This window comes from Mirounga angustirostris, unplaced genomic scaffold (assembly GCF_029215605.1).
Source record: "Mirounga angustirostris isolate CCGP_5_RB_7025 unplaced genomic scaffold, mMirAng1.0.hap1 SCAF_5, whole genome shotgun sequence".
In the NCBI taxonomy this organism is placed as follows: Eukaryota; Metazoa; Chordata; class Mammalia; order Carnivora; family Phocidae; genus Mirounga; species Mirounga angustirostris.
The window spans coordinates 157,324,193-157,342,067 of record NW_026991713.1 but is presented as its reverse complement, the minus strand read 5'-3'; the positions used below and the strand labels follow the sequence as shown (position 1 = coordinate 157,342,067).

At 39.8% G+C, this 17,875-nt stretch overlaps 1 protein-coding gene across 3 annotated transcripts in view; it reads right to left on the bottom strand.

The window, feature by feature from the left end:
• Positions 1-17,875, bottom strand: part of METTL9 (methyltransferase 9, His-X-His N1(pi)-histidine) — a 47,404-nt gene that overhangs the window by 16,072 nt on the left and 13,457 nt on the right. For all 3 annotated transcript variants that reach the window (XM_045875139.3, XM_045875138.3, XM_045875137.3), the window contains exons 3-4: positions 14,546-14,755; positions 6,987-7,171 (exon numbers count right to left, since the gene is read on the bottom strand). In XM_045875139.3, coding sequence (XP_045731095.1) covers positions 6,987-7,171; positions 14,546-14,755 — 395 coding nt within the window. The remainder of the gene's footprint in view (positions 1-6,986; positions 7,172-14,545; positions 14,756-17,875) is intronic.

Sequence of the window (17,875 nt, the reverse complement as noted above, 5' to 3'; positions counted from 1 at the left end):
TATCTTAAGACTAGACGCAGGTTTGTCATTATCTTTGTATTTCCACTGCCTAGCCTTGCCTGGTCAAAACTAGGCACTCCAATGCATTTATATGAATACAAATGAACACTGTTTCTATAGAAAAATATTTTTTCAGCATGTCAACTGAGATCTGAATGAAGCACACTTCACTCCCTAGCCATCGACCCTCACCCCTCACTGTAAGCAGAATCCCTGGCAGTACTGATTTTCCTACTAGCTGAGCATCCAGATTTTTCACTGGAAAAAATTAAGCTATAGCTTTCTGTTTAAATTAGAGTTTCCCATGACAATGAGAAGAGACTAATACTGAAACTACTCCCAACAAGAGGGAAACAACAAAGATGTGGTTCTAGTGTCTTCACACCCTACCCTCTAGACAAGAGCACTTAAACCACATACCGAAAGATGTTAGCAGGATTTTCAGAATAAGTAATTTCTTTTTCTCTGTTACATAAGACCCGAGTGAATCAGAGACCCCTGGCTCACAGGCACAGGGTAAAGATTCTGGGGGGTCAAGTCACATAAACCAATGGAGAGTGTACGTTTGGAGACAAAGTTGCGATGCCTAATGAAGTCATCAAATTATGATGATTACTGTGAAAAGAGTGAAGTCTCAAACAGACCTGAAGGACACTGAGAAATATTTCAAAATGAAGGACTGTGAACAAATAGGATCAATAAAGCCACAAACAAAAACGAAGTAACAGGACAGAATGGGATGACCTATATCTAACGCGTATTAAATATCAACACTGAGACAGACACGGTAGGGCACTCTCCTATACATTAGATTCTTTAATACTCAGGACAAACCTTGAGGTAAGGATTAGCCCCACTCTTAGAGATGAAACACTAACCTTAACAAGAGGCCCACGTTTCAAACAGGGCCAGCCCTCAAAGCCCAAGCTCTTTCCATGCAATAGTCCTATCAGAGTCTTGCTTATTTCTATTTAGACTTACGGGAGTTTTAAGACTTAACATACCTAATTTAACCAGAACAATGACCCTAGAAGAGAGTTAGGAAGTTGCCAAAGTCTACCTCTCAACAGGCACAGGTCTCGCTGGTTTCCCAGGTGAATTCTACCAAACTTTCCAAGAACAGAGAGCCACATGCAATTTAAATTGTTCCAGCGCATGGAGAAAAAAATTCCAAATTATTTTTTACAAAGCCAGCAGAACACTGATACCAAAACATGACAAAGATAACATCCTCCAAATAAAGATCAGATATAAATCAATTATTATTCATTAATATCTTGCTAATACATTTATTCAGAATTTTTGTAAATACACTCTAGCAATGCGTTACAAGAAGACTATCCCATCTAAGCCCAGAAATGCAAGGGTGGATACACAGTATACAAGTACTATTAATTTAACAAGTCAAAGGAGAAAAAACAGAATGACTATCTCCACAGATATTGAATATACAGGTAACAAAGTTCAACAGCGATTCCTGACTTTGTAAACTCTTAATGAAACAAGATTTAAAAGAATATGTATTTCAAGCCAAACAACAGCAATCTCAAGCCAAAAGACAGCATCATATTTAAAGTAGAAATATTCTCATTAAAGTAAAAAACAGGACAAAAATGCCTACCATTTTTAAAAACATTTTCTGGAATTAACTACCAATTCACATGGGCAAAAAAAGTTTAAATATGAAAAGTAAGTAGCAAAACCATTTCCAGATCAAGGAAACACGAGAATCAATACAGAAGCTACTGGAGACAATAAAACAATTTAAAAATATAAATGATTACAAAATTAGTATATACTCAAATCAATTGCTTAGGTATGTACACCTACCATTCATTCTAAAATATGATGAAAGAGCCGTCTGCAACAACATGGATGAAACTGGAGGACATTATGCTAAGTGAAACAAGCCAGACACAGAAAGATAAACACTGCATGATCTCACTCATAGGTGGAATCTAAACAAGTCAAACTCGTAGAACCAGACCGTAGAGTGGTGACTGCCTGGGGCTGGAGGGTGGGGAAAATAGGGAGACATTGGTCAAAGGGCACAAACTTCCAGTGACGAATAAGTTCTGGGGATCTAATGTACAGTATGATGACTACATTTAATAATACTATACTGTATACCTGAAGTTTATTAAAAGAATAGATCTTACTTAAGTGTTATATCACACACAAAAAAGAGTAACTATGTGAGGTGGATGCATTCATTAGACTGTAGTAATAACTTCACAACGTATACGTACATTAATCATCACGCTGTGCACCTTAAATACATATAATTTTTGTCAATTTCCCAAAAGCTGGGAAAAAGTTTGAAAGTTAAAAAAATGATAGAAGAAAATTTTCTATTTAACAATATCCCACCCACAAACACACCATTAGAATAAATCCAAAAAAACCTGTGTAGGACCTTTATGAAGAAAATTTTGTTACTAAACATAAAGAATTGAATAAAATGAAAGGCACATCCTATTCTTAGCTAGGAAGACTCAATATTCCCTAAATTAATCTATAAATTAATTAGTGCTAAACCAGTGCTACAGTTGATCTGTTAAATAAAATAAGCCAACAAAAATCTGCAAAGGAACTGCGAGAAGGGGGCTGGTGCTCTGACATGAAAATGTATGCTAAGTTACAGTAATGAAAACAGTTTGGTATTGGCACACACCGGAGGGTGAATCTTAATAAAACTAAACCCATTCGGGACTTCAGTATATGATAAAGGTAGCATTTCAAAGCACTGCGGAAAAGATGATTATTCCATAAACAGGGTTAAGATCCCAGGCTAGCTATCTGGAAAACTGTCTTTCACAAGCACTTCCACCTCTAGAAATGGATCACACAGATAACCTTAGACCTAACTTCCTTCAGGTGTTTGTTTTTATATATTTTTTAAGATTTTATGTATTTGACAGAGAGCTTGTGCTCTCTCTCGTTTGCTCTGTCTCAAATAATAAAATCTTTAAAAAATAAATAAAAAATAAAAATAAAATTACAGCACCCAAACCCAACCTCCAATTCCAGATGCCCCTTTCTTGCTTTTATAGTTCATTTTCTCTGTAACATTTATCACCAACAGCATGCCATTTGTTTCCTGTCTTCCTCACTAGAAATAAGCTCCATGAGGGCAAGACTATCTGCAAGTTTTCCACTTGATCTATATCTCCAGCACCTAAGCACTCAGTAAATACTTTTTTAAATGAATGAAGATAATCGCATAAGAGTACCAATTCCCTTCCACATTCATTGCAAGCCCAGCCTAACGGTGTAAATATGCTCAGGGCAGAGGGCTCCCTCCAGACCCAGAGAGTGCACCATGACTGTCCCAGACCCCTCACCAGTTGCTGGCTGGGTAGGAACATGTGCCCCTATCCTTGACAATGGGCCCTAAAGTGATGGGGAGATTTCTGGGGAAGGTTTCCCTCACTAATGAAAAAAAAAAAAAAGATGTTTGGGGAAGAATTGTCCTCTCTTTTCAAGATTTTTTTTTTCCGGGGGCGGGGGGGTTAGGGGGGCACAGAGGGAATGGGAAAGAGAGAATCTTAAGCAGGCTCCACACAAAGCGCAGAGCCCGACGTGGGGCTCCAACCTTGAGATCATGACCTGAGTGGAAATCAAGAGTCAGATGCTTAACTGACTGAGCCACCCTTCTGCCCCCTCTCTTTTCAAGATTTTGTCATGCCTACACATGACGTTTGGCACTACATTAGCTATTTTGTAATTCTAAGAGGAATGCCAATACACTGAAGATGGAGAAAAGCAAGCAAGCTCTGAACTTCAACAGAACAGCTGTATAGCAGAATTAACCCAACCATAGAATCGCTATCCTAAAATAAACTCTTAATTTTTAAAAGCAACTTTTGGTTGTTCCTTGTTTCTTTTTTAAGATTTATTTGTGTGTGTGTGTGAGAGAGAGAGCGAGAGAGCACGGGGGGGGGGGGGGGGCGGTGCACGGGGGCAGAGAGAGAGGGAGAGAGTCTTAGGCAGACTCCACACTGGTAGGAGCCCAACATGAGCCGAAACCAAGTGTTGGCCGGCCACCCAGCACCCAGCTCCTTCTGTTTCTTAAAGCAGAAAGCAACCTAAAACATACTTACACATGTGCAAAGACCTGCCTAAGACTGTTCATTTCACTATTATTTATAAAGCAAACTGGTGATACCTAAAAGTACATAAACAGGGCCTTCATCAAGTAAAGTTATACATCCAGTGGGGTGCTGGTAAATGTTTACCAACCACCTTGGAGAGGGGAGAGGCTATTGTAGTGTTTGCCAATTTCCAAGATTTAAGTGCTCCCACCACTGACCATACAATGGTCAGTTTCAAGAACAGTCATGTTCAATGACCAGTTCACTAACTTCACGACAATATAATAATCAGCTCTCATGAGCCAGTAAAACCAGCTCCAGCATACCACTGCTTATATCCAGGTGATGATGTAGGTACATATGAGCTGATAAGGAATAATTTTCTAGATACACTTAAGTGGAAAAAGGCAACCAAAGGATTTACAATGGGATTTAACTATATAATCATTCTTTTCATGTGCACACAGAATTATATTTGCATAGACTATCTTAAGAAGAATATTCAAGAGACCTGAACAACACTGTGGAACTGGAATGGATGAGAAAATCTTCATGTATACCCTCCTGCTAGCAGCTTGAACTCTTTTTACCGTGAACTGCATTTTTTATAAAAATTAGTTTAAAAAAAATTAAACACTTAATGACCCCTAACCAAAACTGGGTCAGTAAACCAAATAAACTGAAATTGAAATTAGAAAGAACACATTTTACATTTTTTTCCAACTTAACCTAAGTAACAAAATTGCTGTGGTTTGATTTAAAGACAAATCCAAGAATTACAAAAAATCATTTCATCTACAATTGCTTTTTGTTAAAAACTAGACTGAGCCAAGTAGGCCAAGCACACTCCTATATTCTTAAAACAGCCCAGTATTTATGAACTCACATGGCAAGGTCACTATGCAGTTCACAGTCCTCACACCGTGTCACATGGAAATCATCAGGATCTAATTAGTGACTTAGAGAAAGGAAGCAATAATAGAGTGCTGTGGAGCACTCTGCAAAATGTATAGGTCACTAAAGGTCACCCACAGCAACAAAGCTTCTTGTCTCAGGTTTGCTATGTGTCACGTGTCAGACTCCTTGGACTCAACAGGCAACTCTGCGCTATGTGCCCACGATCAAGGAGCTTGTTTTCAGGCCTTGTCCAGTTGGATTTCCTCTCAATTTTTTTAGTGTGAGCAACACAAGGAAATAAAATACATGGTTAGATTGATGTTTCTTCCCCTGCTCTTCCACCTCCTGCTATGCCAGGAAATAGCACTCAAATTCTATCATGTGGTTGCCCAATAGGACACAGGAAACTGGGACCTTACAACCTGATGACTAGTGATTGCAATACAGAGACGGAGCGGAGACTTAATTACACAGTGAACAGCACTGAAAAAAGGTCAGGTTGCTGAATTATCAAGGACATTTACGCCGGGCGTGGTGGCACGTGCCTGTAGTCCCAGCTACTCGGGAGGCTGAGGCAGGAGGATCGCGTGAGCCCAGGAGTTCTGGGCTGTAGTGCGCTATGCCGATCGGGTGTCTGCACTAAGTTCGGCATCAATATGGTGACCTCCCGGGAATGGGGGACCACCAGGTTGCCTAAGGAGGGGTGAACCGGCCCAGGTCAGAAACGGAGCAGGTCAAAACTCCCGTGCTGATCAAGGACATTTACTAGGGTTTTCACTGTACTGTACACACACACACACACACACACACATACACACACTCTTAAAGCAATGTTTTCTTTACCATGACAAGTGATCCTACACCAGGAATGTAAAAATGGAGAAGTCAGATGGGGGAGGGACTATCAGGTCTACCTGCACTCTTTCCCACTCTCCTATATCTAAAGAATTCTCCATTTCCCCCATCATCAACATAAATCTAAAATCATTTGGCCAATGTTAAAGCAAGCATTTAATCTGAAGGGACTATAACCTGAGCGGGGGGAAATAAGGAGAAAAAGAAATGAAGGAACAAGTGAGTGGCAATGATTTACATTGGATTTCCATGGTGATAAGCAAACATGAGCATTATTCCCTAAGACAGATTTTCACAGACATTTGATAACTACAACACTTGCAAAATAGTAATGGATTTCTTAAAAATGTCTGCAAGCTCTTGGAGCTTTTGAATCCAAGGCTGAACTAGGCAGTAAAATGGGAAAACTAAAGATTTTAAAATATTAACATGTATTACTTACATAATAAATAATTTTTGTATTACTGCACATTAACTTATGAAAATGCAAAGGAGACGCTTAAAGTTGAAACTTTCAACATGACCTGAAATGCAAACCGTGTTAGCTAAAACCATGAGTTAATGTGGCTACAACCAGGTCACAGTAAATATGAAGTCCTATGAAATCAAACTATTTCTTTTAATATATTCTTCATTCAGTATTACTGAAGAGCAAGACTATGCAATCACAAAACCAAATGTCACACAAAGAAATGATACATGCTGGAACACAAATGGTCTTCAGAAGGGTAAAAAAGATAACAGCATTTATCATTTTGAGAGTCTGGAACAAGAGATGTAACGTACAAATCAGCTATGACATTCAGCAATATATACAGGTAAATTAAAAGGCATCACTTTGTTCTTGACTCAGCTTATAAGCTAATAAACAAATGGTTTAGGCTCGATTTCAGAGCAGAAAATATGGACACATTTCAGGTTTTCAATTTCAAGCGGGCAGACCCAGCTGAGTATTCACTATTACCACTGCAAAGGGAGTACCAGAATTCTACAAAATCCGCATTAAGATGAGCACTAACCAAGGTGATATTTTACATGAGTTAACCATATTCCTTTAAATTCTAGGCTATTCTAGGAAAACAGAATCACAAACACTAATAAATCTCTATGCTGGGTAAGAGGCGACCTGACCACACTTACCGTTTTCCACATAGGGATGAAAGGGTAAAACCAGGGCGAGGATGACCCTGCCTCTAGTTGGCTCCAAGACACTTCTGATATCTTTTAACAAAGTCAGGGGCTGATCACAGCGGTCCAGCAAATTCAAGCAGCTGATGACATCATACTGGAACCCTGTATTCTGCCATTCGTTTATACCAAGCACTCTGAAAACATCAGAAAGAACCTGATTGATACAAACCCGCTTAAAGACATCTTTAAGAATAACTGACATGCCAGTAGAGGCTCTAACTTTATCTTCTAAATCAAAGTAAATGCAAGATCATTCACTTATCATTTATATTTGCAGTAATAAAATGGCCAGGCAAAGAAAAACAGCAACCCTATTCCTTTATTTATTTATTTATTTTTTTTTAAAGATTTATTTATTTATTTATTTGACAGAGAGAGAGACAGCTAGAGAGGGAACACAAGCAGGGGGAGTGGGAGTGGGAGAGGGAGAAGCAGGCTTCCCGCCGAGCAGGGAGCCCGATGCGGGGCTCGATCCCAGGACCCTGGGATCATGACCTGAGCCGAAGGCAGACGCTTAACGACTGAGCCACCCAGGCGCCCCAACCCTATTCCTTTAAATTTAGCATTTCACCTATTTCCAAATCTAAAAACATATACTTCCTTTATAAGAACTAATCATGCTTAATACCATATGAAGATATAAAAATGGTTATAGCTAGGCCACCAAATTCCTTTTTTTTAACCTAAAAACATTTCATTCATTTAAAACTACCTCTTTTGAACTTTAAGCAAAATACAAGAAGTCACCTTTTCTTTTAGTAACTCAACTAGTTGCTGAGATCCAGGGAACTGTGAGTTAGTAATTCTAAGCTTAGAAATCAAGGTTAGTAGGGATGCCTGGGTGGCTCAGTCAGTCGAGCATCAAACTCTTGGTTTTGGCTCAGGTCGTGATCTCATGAGCCATGATCACATGAGTCGTGATCTGATGGGTCATAGGATCGAGCTCTACATCAGGCTCTGTGCTCAGCCACAGGGTAGGGGGATCTGCTTGAAGGATTCTCTCCCTCTGCCTCTCCCCTCCCCCCCACCCTCCCTCTCTTTCTAAAATGGATAAAATCTTTTGAAATAGGCCATCAAATTCTTGAACATCAAACGAAAAAAAAACCCTACTTTCTACATCCATTGGAATTTAATCATAAAATACATCAGATATTCATGTTTTCTATTCCTGGGGTCCCTCCTATTTTTAAGAATGGCTGGGGGTGGTATAAGATAATTTCCATTTACAACCTATGGCCTTTTGAGCACATCTCTGTTCCCAGGAGACAGATGCCATCTCAGACTTAGAATCTTCATATCTGAATAACTATATAGAAAACGATAAAGCACAGGACATCCTATTAAAACTTACATGTAAGGGAAGAGCACAGTTAACACACCACTCTCAGCCCTCAGTCTCTCGATCTCACCCTCCCTCTCTCTCTCAGAACATTTCTAAGTCCTTTACAATGTTTTATCCACCGAGAGAAGGAATTCTCTTATCAAGAGTCTTTGTTAGCCACACGATTAAGGCAATTCTGTACATTACTCACTCCTGCTTGGTTATGACAATCAGAATGTGGCATGTGAGGCATGTTACGATGAGGGGGAGGGGGAAGGAAACAGGAGAAAGGATCTTTGGTAAACAAGTCTCTGATAATGCTAAGCAGATACAGCACAATTATCTTAGAAAATTCAAAAAGTATAATGAGGGCTGTTTTAGAAAACTCATTAGCATAGTGATATTTGAGAGCATTTTCGAATAGTAGAATAAAAGGAGCACAAACCACTCAGCTGCATCTTCTTTTCAGTCTAGATTTTTTTTTTTAAGATTTTATTTATTTATTTGACAGAGAGAGAGCACAAGTAGGCAGAGGAGCAGGTAGAGGGAGAGGGAGAAGCAGGCTCCCCACCGAGCAAGGAGCCTGACGCGGGGCTCGATCCCAGGACACTGGGATCATGACCTGAGCCAAAGGCAGACGCTTAACCAACTGAGCCACCCAGGCACCCCTAGATTTTTTTTTTTTTAAATAACCAAAGCCTCCTCCAAAACAACACTCTAACGAACTTCAAGGGACTAGTCAGGTTCCCTTGTTGCTTGAATTAAGTGGGGCATTAGGGCTCCAAACTCACTTTGTTGTACTGAACTTGTAACTGCAATGATGATTTTATTTATTTATTTATTTTTTAAAGATCCTATTTATATGACAGAGAGAGACACAGTGAGAAGGAACACAAACAGGGGCAGAGGGAGAGGGAGAAGCAGGCCTCCCGCTGAGCAGGGAGCCTGATGCGGGGCTCGATCCCAAAACCCTGGGATCATGACCAGAGCCAGAGGCAGACGCCTAACATCTGAGCCACCCAGGCACCCCATGCAGTGATGATTTTAGAAACTACATGTAGCTCATTCAAACTCTAAAGATCCTACTTTTGGGATACAAATACTATCAATTCCCATTTTATTTTTTATTATTTATTTATTTAAAGATTTTTATTTATTTGACAGAGACAGAGAGAGAACATAAGCAGGGGGGAGCAGGAGAGGGAGAAACAGGCTCCTGGCTGAGCAAGGAGCCCGATGCGGGGCTCAATCCCAGGACCCCAGGATCATGACCTGATCTGAAGGCAGTCACTTAACCAACGGAGCGACCCAGGCGCCCCTCAATTCCCATTTTAAAAACCGAGATGAACCATTAAAAAGGACTATTCGTATATTAATACCTTAGTCAAACAGCCTATTTAAATTCATAAATTGCAAAAACAAATTATATACTTGATTTAAAACAAAACAAAAAGTCTTAGGCCCATTTATAAGGAAGCAGAAGCCAAGCATTATCATCATGTTTTAATCTAGAATAATCTCACAAAATCCATCTCTGAATTGCCTGCAGATTTTGAAAGAAAGACATGCTCCTAACAGAAAATTAAGGCTTTAACACAGGGACAGTGACAGCTACATGTTTAGAAGCCCAACTTCATCTTTACTTCTGTTTGGTGATTTTTCACTTATAAACTCAGTTCCACCAATGAAGACAAATGTATTGGCTCCACTCAAACTGCATGTTAGCCCAGGAGTAAGACACATGGTGAGGACTTCCTCATGAGAACAGTGGAAGAAGTGACTTGTCCAAATCACACTGCAAGTCACCCGCAGAGTAAAACTGACAACTGGGAAACTCTCCTAGTGCATGCGCTCTTCAGGCCAATGAACCCGCTCTCCCCAGATAAGGTGAGAAAGAGCCTGACAATGGGTCTGTGAATGAATGCCATCAGGGTGGTGGGTCGAGAGTGAAGAGCAGTCTCCAACATCTTTTCATTAAAAAGAGAAAATAAAGAGGATGTTAACATGAGAAACAGAATTATTAACTACAATATTTTCTTTTCAAGAAAGATCCCAAACCTCCAGATAATGGATTAAAGTCAGGCATCTTTCAAATTTACATTAAAGATCTGTTCTCTGGTGTTAAAAATGTACATACAATTCCTTTTTGATTACCCACGTGTGAACAGTCTATGTGAATTTAACTCTAAACCCACCCCCCTCACAGCTCAGCATCTTCCCACACCTGTATTTCCTCCACCATCTACTAACTTCCCTTCAGATCACCTAAACTAATTTTGCCACTAACTTTTGGTGAAGCAGACCAAGAAAGGAAAACATGCTGCCAAAATTTTTCCCTGCCACAGAATCATTTTTTTTTATGTACTGTCACTTGAATTGTGGAACTGTTCAATGGTGCACACAATCAAAAATTAACTGTATAATCCTTTCCTTTGTATATTAATACCTTAGTATTACAAACAGCCTATTTAAATTCATAAATTGCAAAAACCTGTTTTGGCTTTTGCAAAACAGGTTATTTCTAACCTTGGAATTATTATTTTCAAGAAAACAAGTTAAAGTAATAGCTTACCTTCCAGGAGGATTTAAAATACATATGTATATTATATATATGTATGCATATATTTTATATATATATATATTTATTTATATATATATTTAAATATTTTATTTATTTGTCAGAGAGAGAGAGAGAGAACACAAGCAGGGGGAGTGGCAGGCAGAGGGAGAGGGAGAAGCAGGCTCCCCACCAAGCAAGGAGCCCACCTAGCAAGATTGATGTGGGGCTCAACCCCAAGGCCCCGGGATCATGATCTGAGCCGAAGGCAGATGCTTAACCGACTGAGCCACGCAGGCATCCAGAATTTAAAATATATTTTACAGCAGTGACAAAGCAATCAATATTTTGATAAATCCTAAATAAAAAGCAAAACACCAACAGTATAAAGAAAAATTATTGTTTTGTTTTAAAAATCAAAGCCATATCCTTAAGTTCTACAATTGGGTTTTCTGGCATAAATAATGATATCTTAGCAACACAGAGTAAAAACCCGGCTGTTTCCTGTGTATTATTTCAAAAATGATATCTAGAACCTTTATTAAAAAATCAGTTTTTCATGAACTCAGACATTGAAGAGAAACAAAAAATAGCTAGCTCCCAAGCCAAAAAACAAGGTATTAAGCTACAAGTCTGCCCTGCCATCATGGGTTGAATGAACCACAACCTTAGTAAGATACTACTTCCTCATTAAAATCTCAGATTGTTAAAAAAAAAAAAAAACCAAAAAACCAAACCTCAGATTGTGCCGAAAAACACCACTTCTGTGAATGTTTTTAATCTTAATAATATGGTGGAGGGAATATCAACCAGCATCAATTTCCTATTTAGGTAAAATTGTGAATAGATTTTGGCATATGTGCTATATATACATTAGGAAAAAAATTTAAGTATTTTTCATATGGAGGTAAGTTTACTACTAGGTTACACAGTGTGTAAACGCTAGATACAATGAATTATTAATTCAAACGTCTAAGTTTCACTGATAATTAATTCCATTCAGGCATTTAGTCTCAAAAAGGGCTTCAAAGACAAGCAAGGAATGAAAGGGGCAGGAGTGGGTAGGAGGGGAATGAAGACGTTTCAAAACACCTTCCTCCCCATTGGCACTTTCAAAACATTTTTTTTTTAAGTGGGAGGAGAGCACCAGATTAGGAATTAGGCATGATTTAAGCCATTGTTAAAACGAAGGCCAAAACATTCCAAGTTTTGAAATGATACATTAATTTTTTTTTTTTAAAGATTTTATTTATTTATTTGACAGAGAGAGACAAAGCGGGAGAAGGAACACAAGCAGGGGGAGTGCGAGAGGGAAAAGCAGGCTTCCCAGGGAGCAGGGAGCCCGATGCGGGGCTTGATCCCAGGACCCTGGGATCATGACCTGAGCCAAAGGCAGACGCTTAACGACTGAGCCACTGAGGTGCCCCTGATGCATTAATGTCTAAGTGAAGAAATTACTTCAGTTATTACCACACAGGCCCTCCAGGATCTAACCTAAGACAGACTGCTGGAGCCAAAGGGGATCTTACAAATCACGGAGTTCAACCTCACACAGATAGAAGTCTCCTATAACAGCATCCCTAACAGCTATTTAAACACGGAGAGTGGCAAGGACTTGGATGCTCAAGCTGTTAGGAAGGTAAATGTCCCTAAACTCTACCTCAACTTCTGAGAGCTAGCTGTGCATGATTATACCAAAAACAACACTTATTCTCTTTCCATATAAAACCCCATTACATTTGTTGATTGTAACCTTCCCCTCCACCCCCTTCCAACTTGGTCTTTTCTTCAAGCTAAAAATTTCCATATTTTGCCAAAGTTCAATCCAGTCCTGCTCTAAGAGCTACACCAATGCTCAGTCTCTAGGGTTAGTGTGTATGAGCAGAAACTTAGGTGGACAGGAAAGTGAGTGCATAATTCTTCTTTCCCTTTTTTGTAAGGCTCAGCCTGGCTTCCAAAATATCAGGGGAGGAAGCAGGCCCTATTCTCACCTCCCACATTCAGTACCCAGCACCTTCTTCTCCCATTCAGTAGAATCCATACTGAATAAAGAACACCTTCTTCCTAAGTCTTTCAAGCCAGAGATGGTCTTATTATTTTTTTAAAAAGATTTTATTTATTCATTTGAAAGAGAGAGATGCAGGGCGCCTGGGTGGCTCAGTTGGTTAAGCAACTGCCTTCGGCTCAGGTCATGATCCTGGAGTCCCTGGATCGAGTCCCGCATTGGGCTCCCTGCTCGGCAGGGAGTCTGCTTCTCCCTCTGACCCTCCCCTCTCTCATGTGCTTGCTCTCTCTCATTCTCTCTCTCTCAAATAAATAAATAAAATCTTTAAAAAAAAAAAGAAAGAGAGAGATGCAGCAAGAGAGGGAACACAAGCAGGGGAAGTGGCAGAGGGAGAAGCAGGCTTCCCGCCAAGCAGGGAGCCTGACGGGAGCCCGACGCGGGGCTCGACCCCAGGACCCTGGGATCATGACCTGAGCGAAGGCAGACACTTAACAACTGAGCCACCCAGGCGCCCCTGGAGATGGCCTTAAAACCAAGATTTGACACTTCATGGCCATTAGGATGGCTATTACCAAAAAAATAAATAACAAGTATTGAAGAGGATGCAGAGAAACTGAAAAACTTGTACACTGCTGGTGGGATGTAAAATGGTACAGCTGCTGTGGAAAATGGTATGACAATTCCTAAAAAAATTAAACACAGTCTTACCATATAATCCAGCAATTCCACTTCTGAGTATACACCCAGAAGTGAAAGCAGCGACTTGAACAGTTATTTGTACACTCATGTTCACAGAAGCATTATTCACAATAGCTAAAAGGTGGAGGCTACTCAAGTGTCCACTGAGAGATGAATGGATAAGCCAAGTGTGGTATAACCCTACAACGGAGTATCATCCAGCCTTAAAAAGGAAGGAGATTTTGATACATGCCACAACATGGATGAACCTTGAAGACATTATGTTTAGTGAAATAAGCCAGTCACAAGAGGACAAATAATTCCTATTTCAGGTTCCCAGAATTGTCAAATTCGTAGAGACACGGCACAGAACGGTGGTTGCCAGGGGCCGGGGAATGGGAGGGGGAGTGATTTGGGGAATAAGTGTTTAATGGGTACAGAGTTTCAGTGGGAAAAACTAAAAGGTTCTAGAGATGGATGGTTGTGATAGTTACACTGCATAAATGTACTTAATACTACAGTTAGTGGTTAAAACTGGCTAAAATGGTAAATTCTATGTTATGTAGTTTACCACAGTAAAAAAAATTTTTTTCACTGAAAAACAAAAACAAAAACAAAATCCAGGTTTAAGAATGTCAGATTCCAATCAGGGAAAAGTCTCTACATCTGCTCTACCTTTACAAGTTGTCCTTCACCTGCCCTTCTCCTTCTACAGTGCCGTCTCCTCTAGTCCAAAATACTGACAAGGAAAGACGATTTCTCTCTCAGTTTCTACTTTACTGTAATACGTAAAGTTTTAAAAAATTTCTAATCACGGAAAATTGTTTGATTCATATCCTTTAAATAATATACCCCTCAAATGCTCGATTTGGCAACACATATACTAAATAAGAAGAAATACATCTAAAACCAAGAAATATACCCCAAACCATGTCTAAAAATTATACCTGTATTTCTTCTTCTGAAGCTGCCATATCATAGTTTCAGACAGCTCAGTGGCATAAATTTCTTCAAAATGAGGGCTCATGATTTTTGTGACTTCTCCATCTCCAGCACCTAAATCAAGAAGTCTATGGGTTTTCCAGTCTGGATTAATTTTTAGCAGTCTCTGAAACTGATCTGGTGAAAACACAAACATTGAGCCTCTTCCTAGCAACCTGGAAAAAAAGGACAAAAATGGAAGAGTCCATGCAAATTAAGCACCCCCACATACATTCAGAGCAACTACAGTAATTCAGCCCCAACAGCCTCCTGAACCTACAAAACGTTTATTTTATGTGATTATACGGTTAAATTATACATTACCTTTTATATGATTTATAGGGTTAAAAGCAAAATTAGTAAAATAAGAAAATACTTCCAGGTATCATTCGGCTCTGAGATTACAATACCCCATAAAGAGTGGGGGAGGGGGAGGAGCAAAAAGTGGAAAGGAAACAGGACGAATGAGAGAGGAAGGGAAAGGAAGAAGAATGGGTAATAAATTAAAAGGTGAATGTGAAGAATTTATGTCAAACTAGGAAGGAGAGATGGATAGAGTAATGTTTTCTGTCACAGGCCAACAGAATCAGACTATAGCACTAGCCAGTAACACTAAGCAGAAAAATCAAACAGGAAAAAAAAGCTGTTACCAAACTAAACAACAGGTGAGGAAAAAAACTGCTTCACTATCATAGATTTTTAAGAGACACTAGAGAAAAGCAGAAGAGTGGTCCCTATTTTATCAGTTAATTTGCATTTAAAAAATAGATTCATACTTCCATCGATTTATATATTACACAATTGTCTGGGTCCTATTATTTCTTAAGATCCTAAAAAACATTCAAAACCACAGTAATGCCTTTAAAAAAAGAGCTGGAGAGGAGTTAAACGGGGATCAGAGCGCACTCTCGGAACAGCAGCTGTGGCTCAAACCAAGTCTCACGGAAGCATCATGCTGGGGAGCAGAATGCACTCCCCGCTTAGCTCTGCTTTTTTAGTTCTCAAATCCTAGTCTTTCCAGGGCAGGGATTCTCCAACTCCCTTTAAGCGGTAGAACCCTTTCTTGAAATGAAGTGGAGCTAAGAGATGACACAGAATGGTAAATGGAGAGCTGCTGCAGAAATAAGGTTAAGAGCCTTGGAGAAGCTGCCACATCTGGGCCTTTCCCTGCAGCCTGAAGCAACTCCTGAGGCACTTCCTCTTCAGACCTTGGAACACAGTTTGAAAACCACGGATCTGGGAAATGGCAGGGAAACCTGTACTGTGTACTGCTACTTTCTGGAAAAAACATAAGGTACAACATGTCACATGGTGACTGGAAAGATGCATGCAACCTGGTGCTCCTGGTAGGACCAGTTTTAGGGAAGATTAAAACTGCAGAGTTCATATAACAAACTCCCTCTCTCCCCTTTACCCATTAACGCCTTAGGAGAGTTTAACCATATCTAATAGTGCGTTTGCAGTAAATCTTCTGCCCCACAGAAATGCTGAAAACTAGGGGGCATGGACATCAGAGACTGCTAAACACCATGCTATCCCTTACAGAGAGAAGCGATTTCCTCCAAGACAGTTGTTTTTTTTTTAATCTTCTAGTGGAACAATAGGCTGCAGAAAGCAAATCTGCGAAAAGGGACTGAACTTACTGGAAGAGCTTTACAAAGTTTCCCAAAGAAGCCAGAGTCAGAGCAGGAAGAGGGTACAGGCCGCATGGCCCGGGGGATGCATGTTCCCAAAGTTGGTGCTGACTTGCCACAGGATCAAAAGCAAGTTGCAAAAACAGTAATTTGGCTTAAACTTTCCTAGTTATAAAATAACATGCTTCCCTAGCCAACTTCTTGGGATGTAAGGAACCTTGACGCGATAATCCTAAAACTCTAGAGCTAGAGGTCATCTGAGGTCAGAGCTCAGGAGATCATCTGACTTATCTACATTTAAAAGGCACCAGAGAGAGAAACACTGTCCTATTTTCAAAGATCCTGAGCCACAGAGGCTCCCACAAAAAGATTAAAACTGTCAAATCAAAACTCAAGCCCAGTGTTTCTCAACCAGGACCAACTCTGCCTTCTAGGGGGCAGTGGGACTAGGTGGGGGAGTCTGGGGTAGTAGGTGGGGGAGTCTGGGGTAGTCCCAATGGCTTGGGAATGCTATCAGTTAGTGAGGGAGGCCAGAAAAGCTAGATCTCCTGTTATAAGTGGGTCAGTCCCACACAATAAGTATCCCACCCAAATACCAAGACACTCACCTAGCTCAATACAAAGTTTCTAGCAAACACATACCATGGAGAGGTATGGCTCCCTAATTTGTCTTTAATTTCCAAAGTTAGTGATGTTCATGGGCGGGGGGGGGGGGGGGGGGGGGGGGGGGGGCTGTTAGTGTTTAGTAACCATCCTAGGTTCTCTGGCCACAATCTAAGTTCTCTCTAGATATAGAATCTATAGAGGAGGTGTGCTTCCTTATCAATATTTTCCTTATAATATAAACTCTGAAAACAGCTATCAAGTCTCTCCTGACTTGGCCTTCCCCTTGATGATATAAAGAAAGACTGATAAGTATCTTCTTAATTCAAGAAAGTACCATACAGTACAGGATATCTCAGAGATATTACAAGTCCACTTCCAGACCACTTCAATAAAGCAAATATCACAATAAAGTGAGTCAAATTGTTTGGTTTCCCAGTGCATATAAAAGTCACATTTATATGATACCGTGGTCTATAAAGTGTGCAACTGCATTATGTCTAAAAAAAAAAAATGTACATACCTTAGTTAAAAAATACTTTATTGCTAAAAAAAAAAAAATGCTAGCCATCAGCTAAGTTTTCACCAAGCCTTAATCACTGATCAGAGATTATCATAATATAGTAATGAAAAAGTTTGAATATTGCGAGAATCACCAAAATATGACACACAAATGCAGAATGAGCAAATGCTACTGGAAAAATGGCACTGATAGACTTGTGTGATGCATGGTTATCCCAAGGTTCCAATTAAATTTTAAAAAATGCAGTATCTGTGAAGTGCAATTAAGAGAAGTGCAATAAAATGAGGTATGCCTGTAATTATTTCAGAAAGAGACAGGCATTCATGGTAATAATCTATCATGGATGGAAAGTACCAACAGGCTCAAAATTAAGCTTTCAGGTGAGATAGGACCCAGGACAAGACATGTTTTGGAAGAGTGGGAGGTGAGAGCCATAGATAAGGGAACCCAAAGGGATTGATTAAATGTATTGCCTGTCTTTGACCAAACTGTGAAATTCCAAATCAGGGAATTTTAACCAGGATCCAATGGGGTGG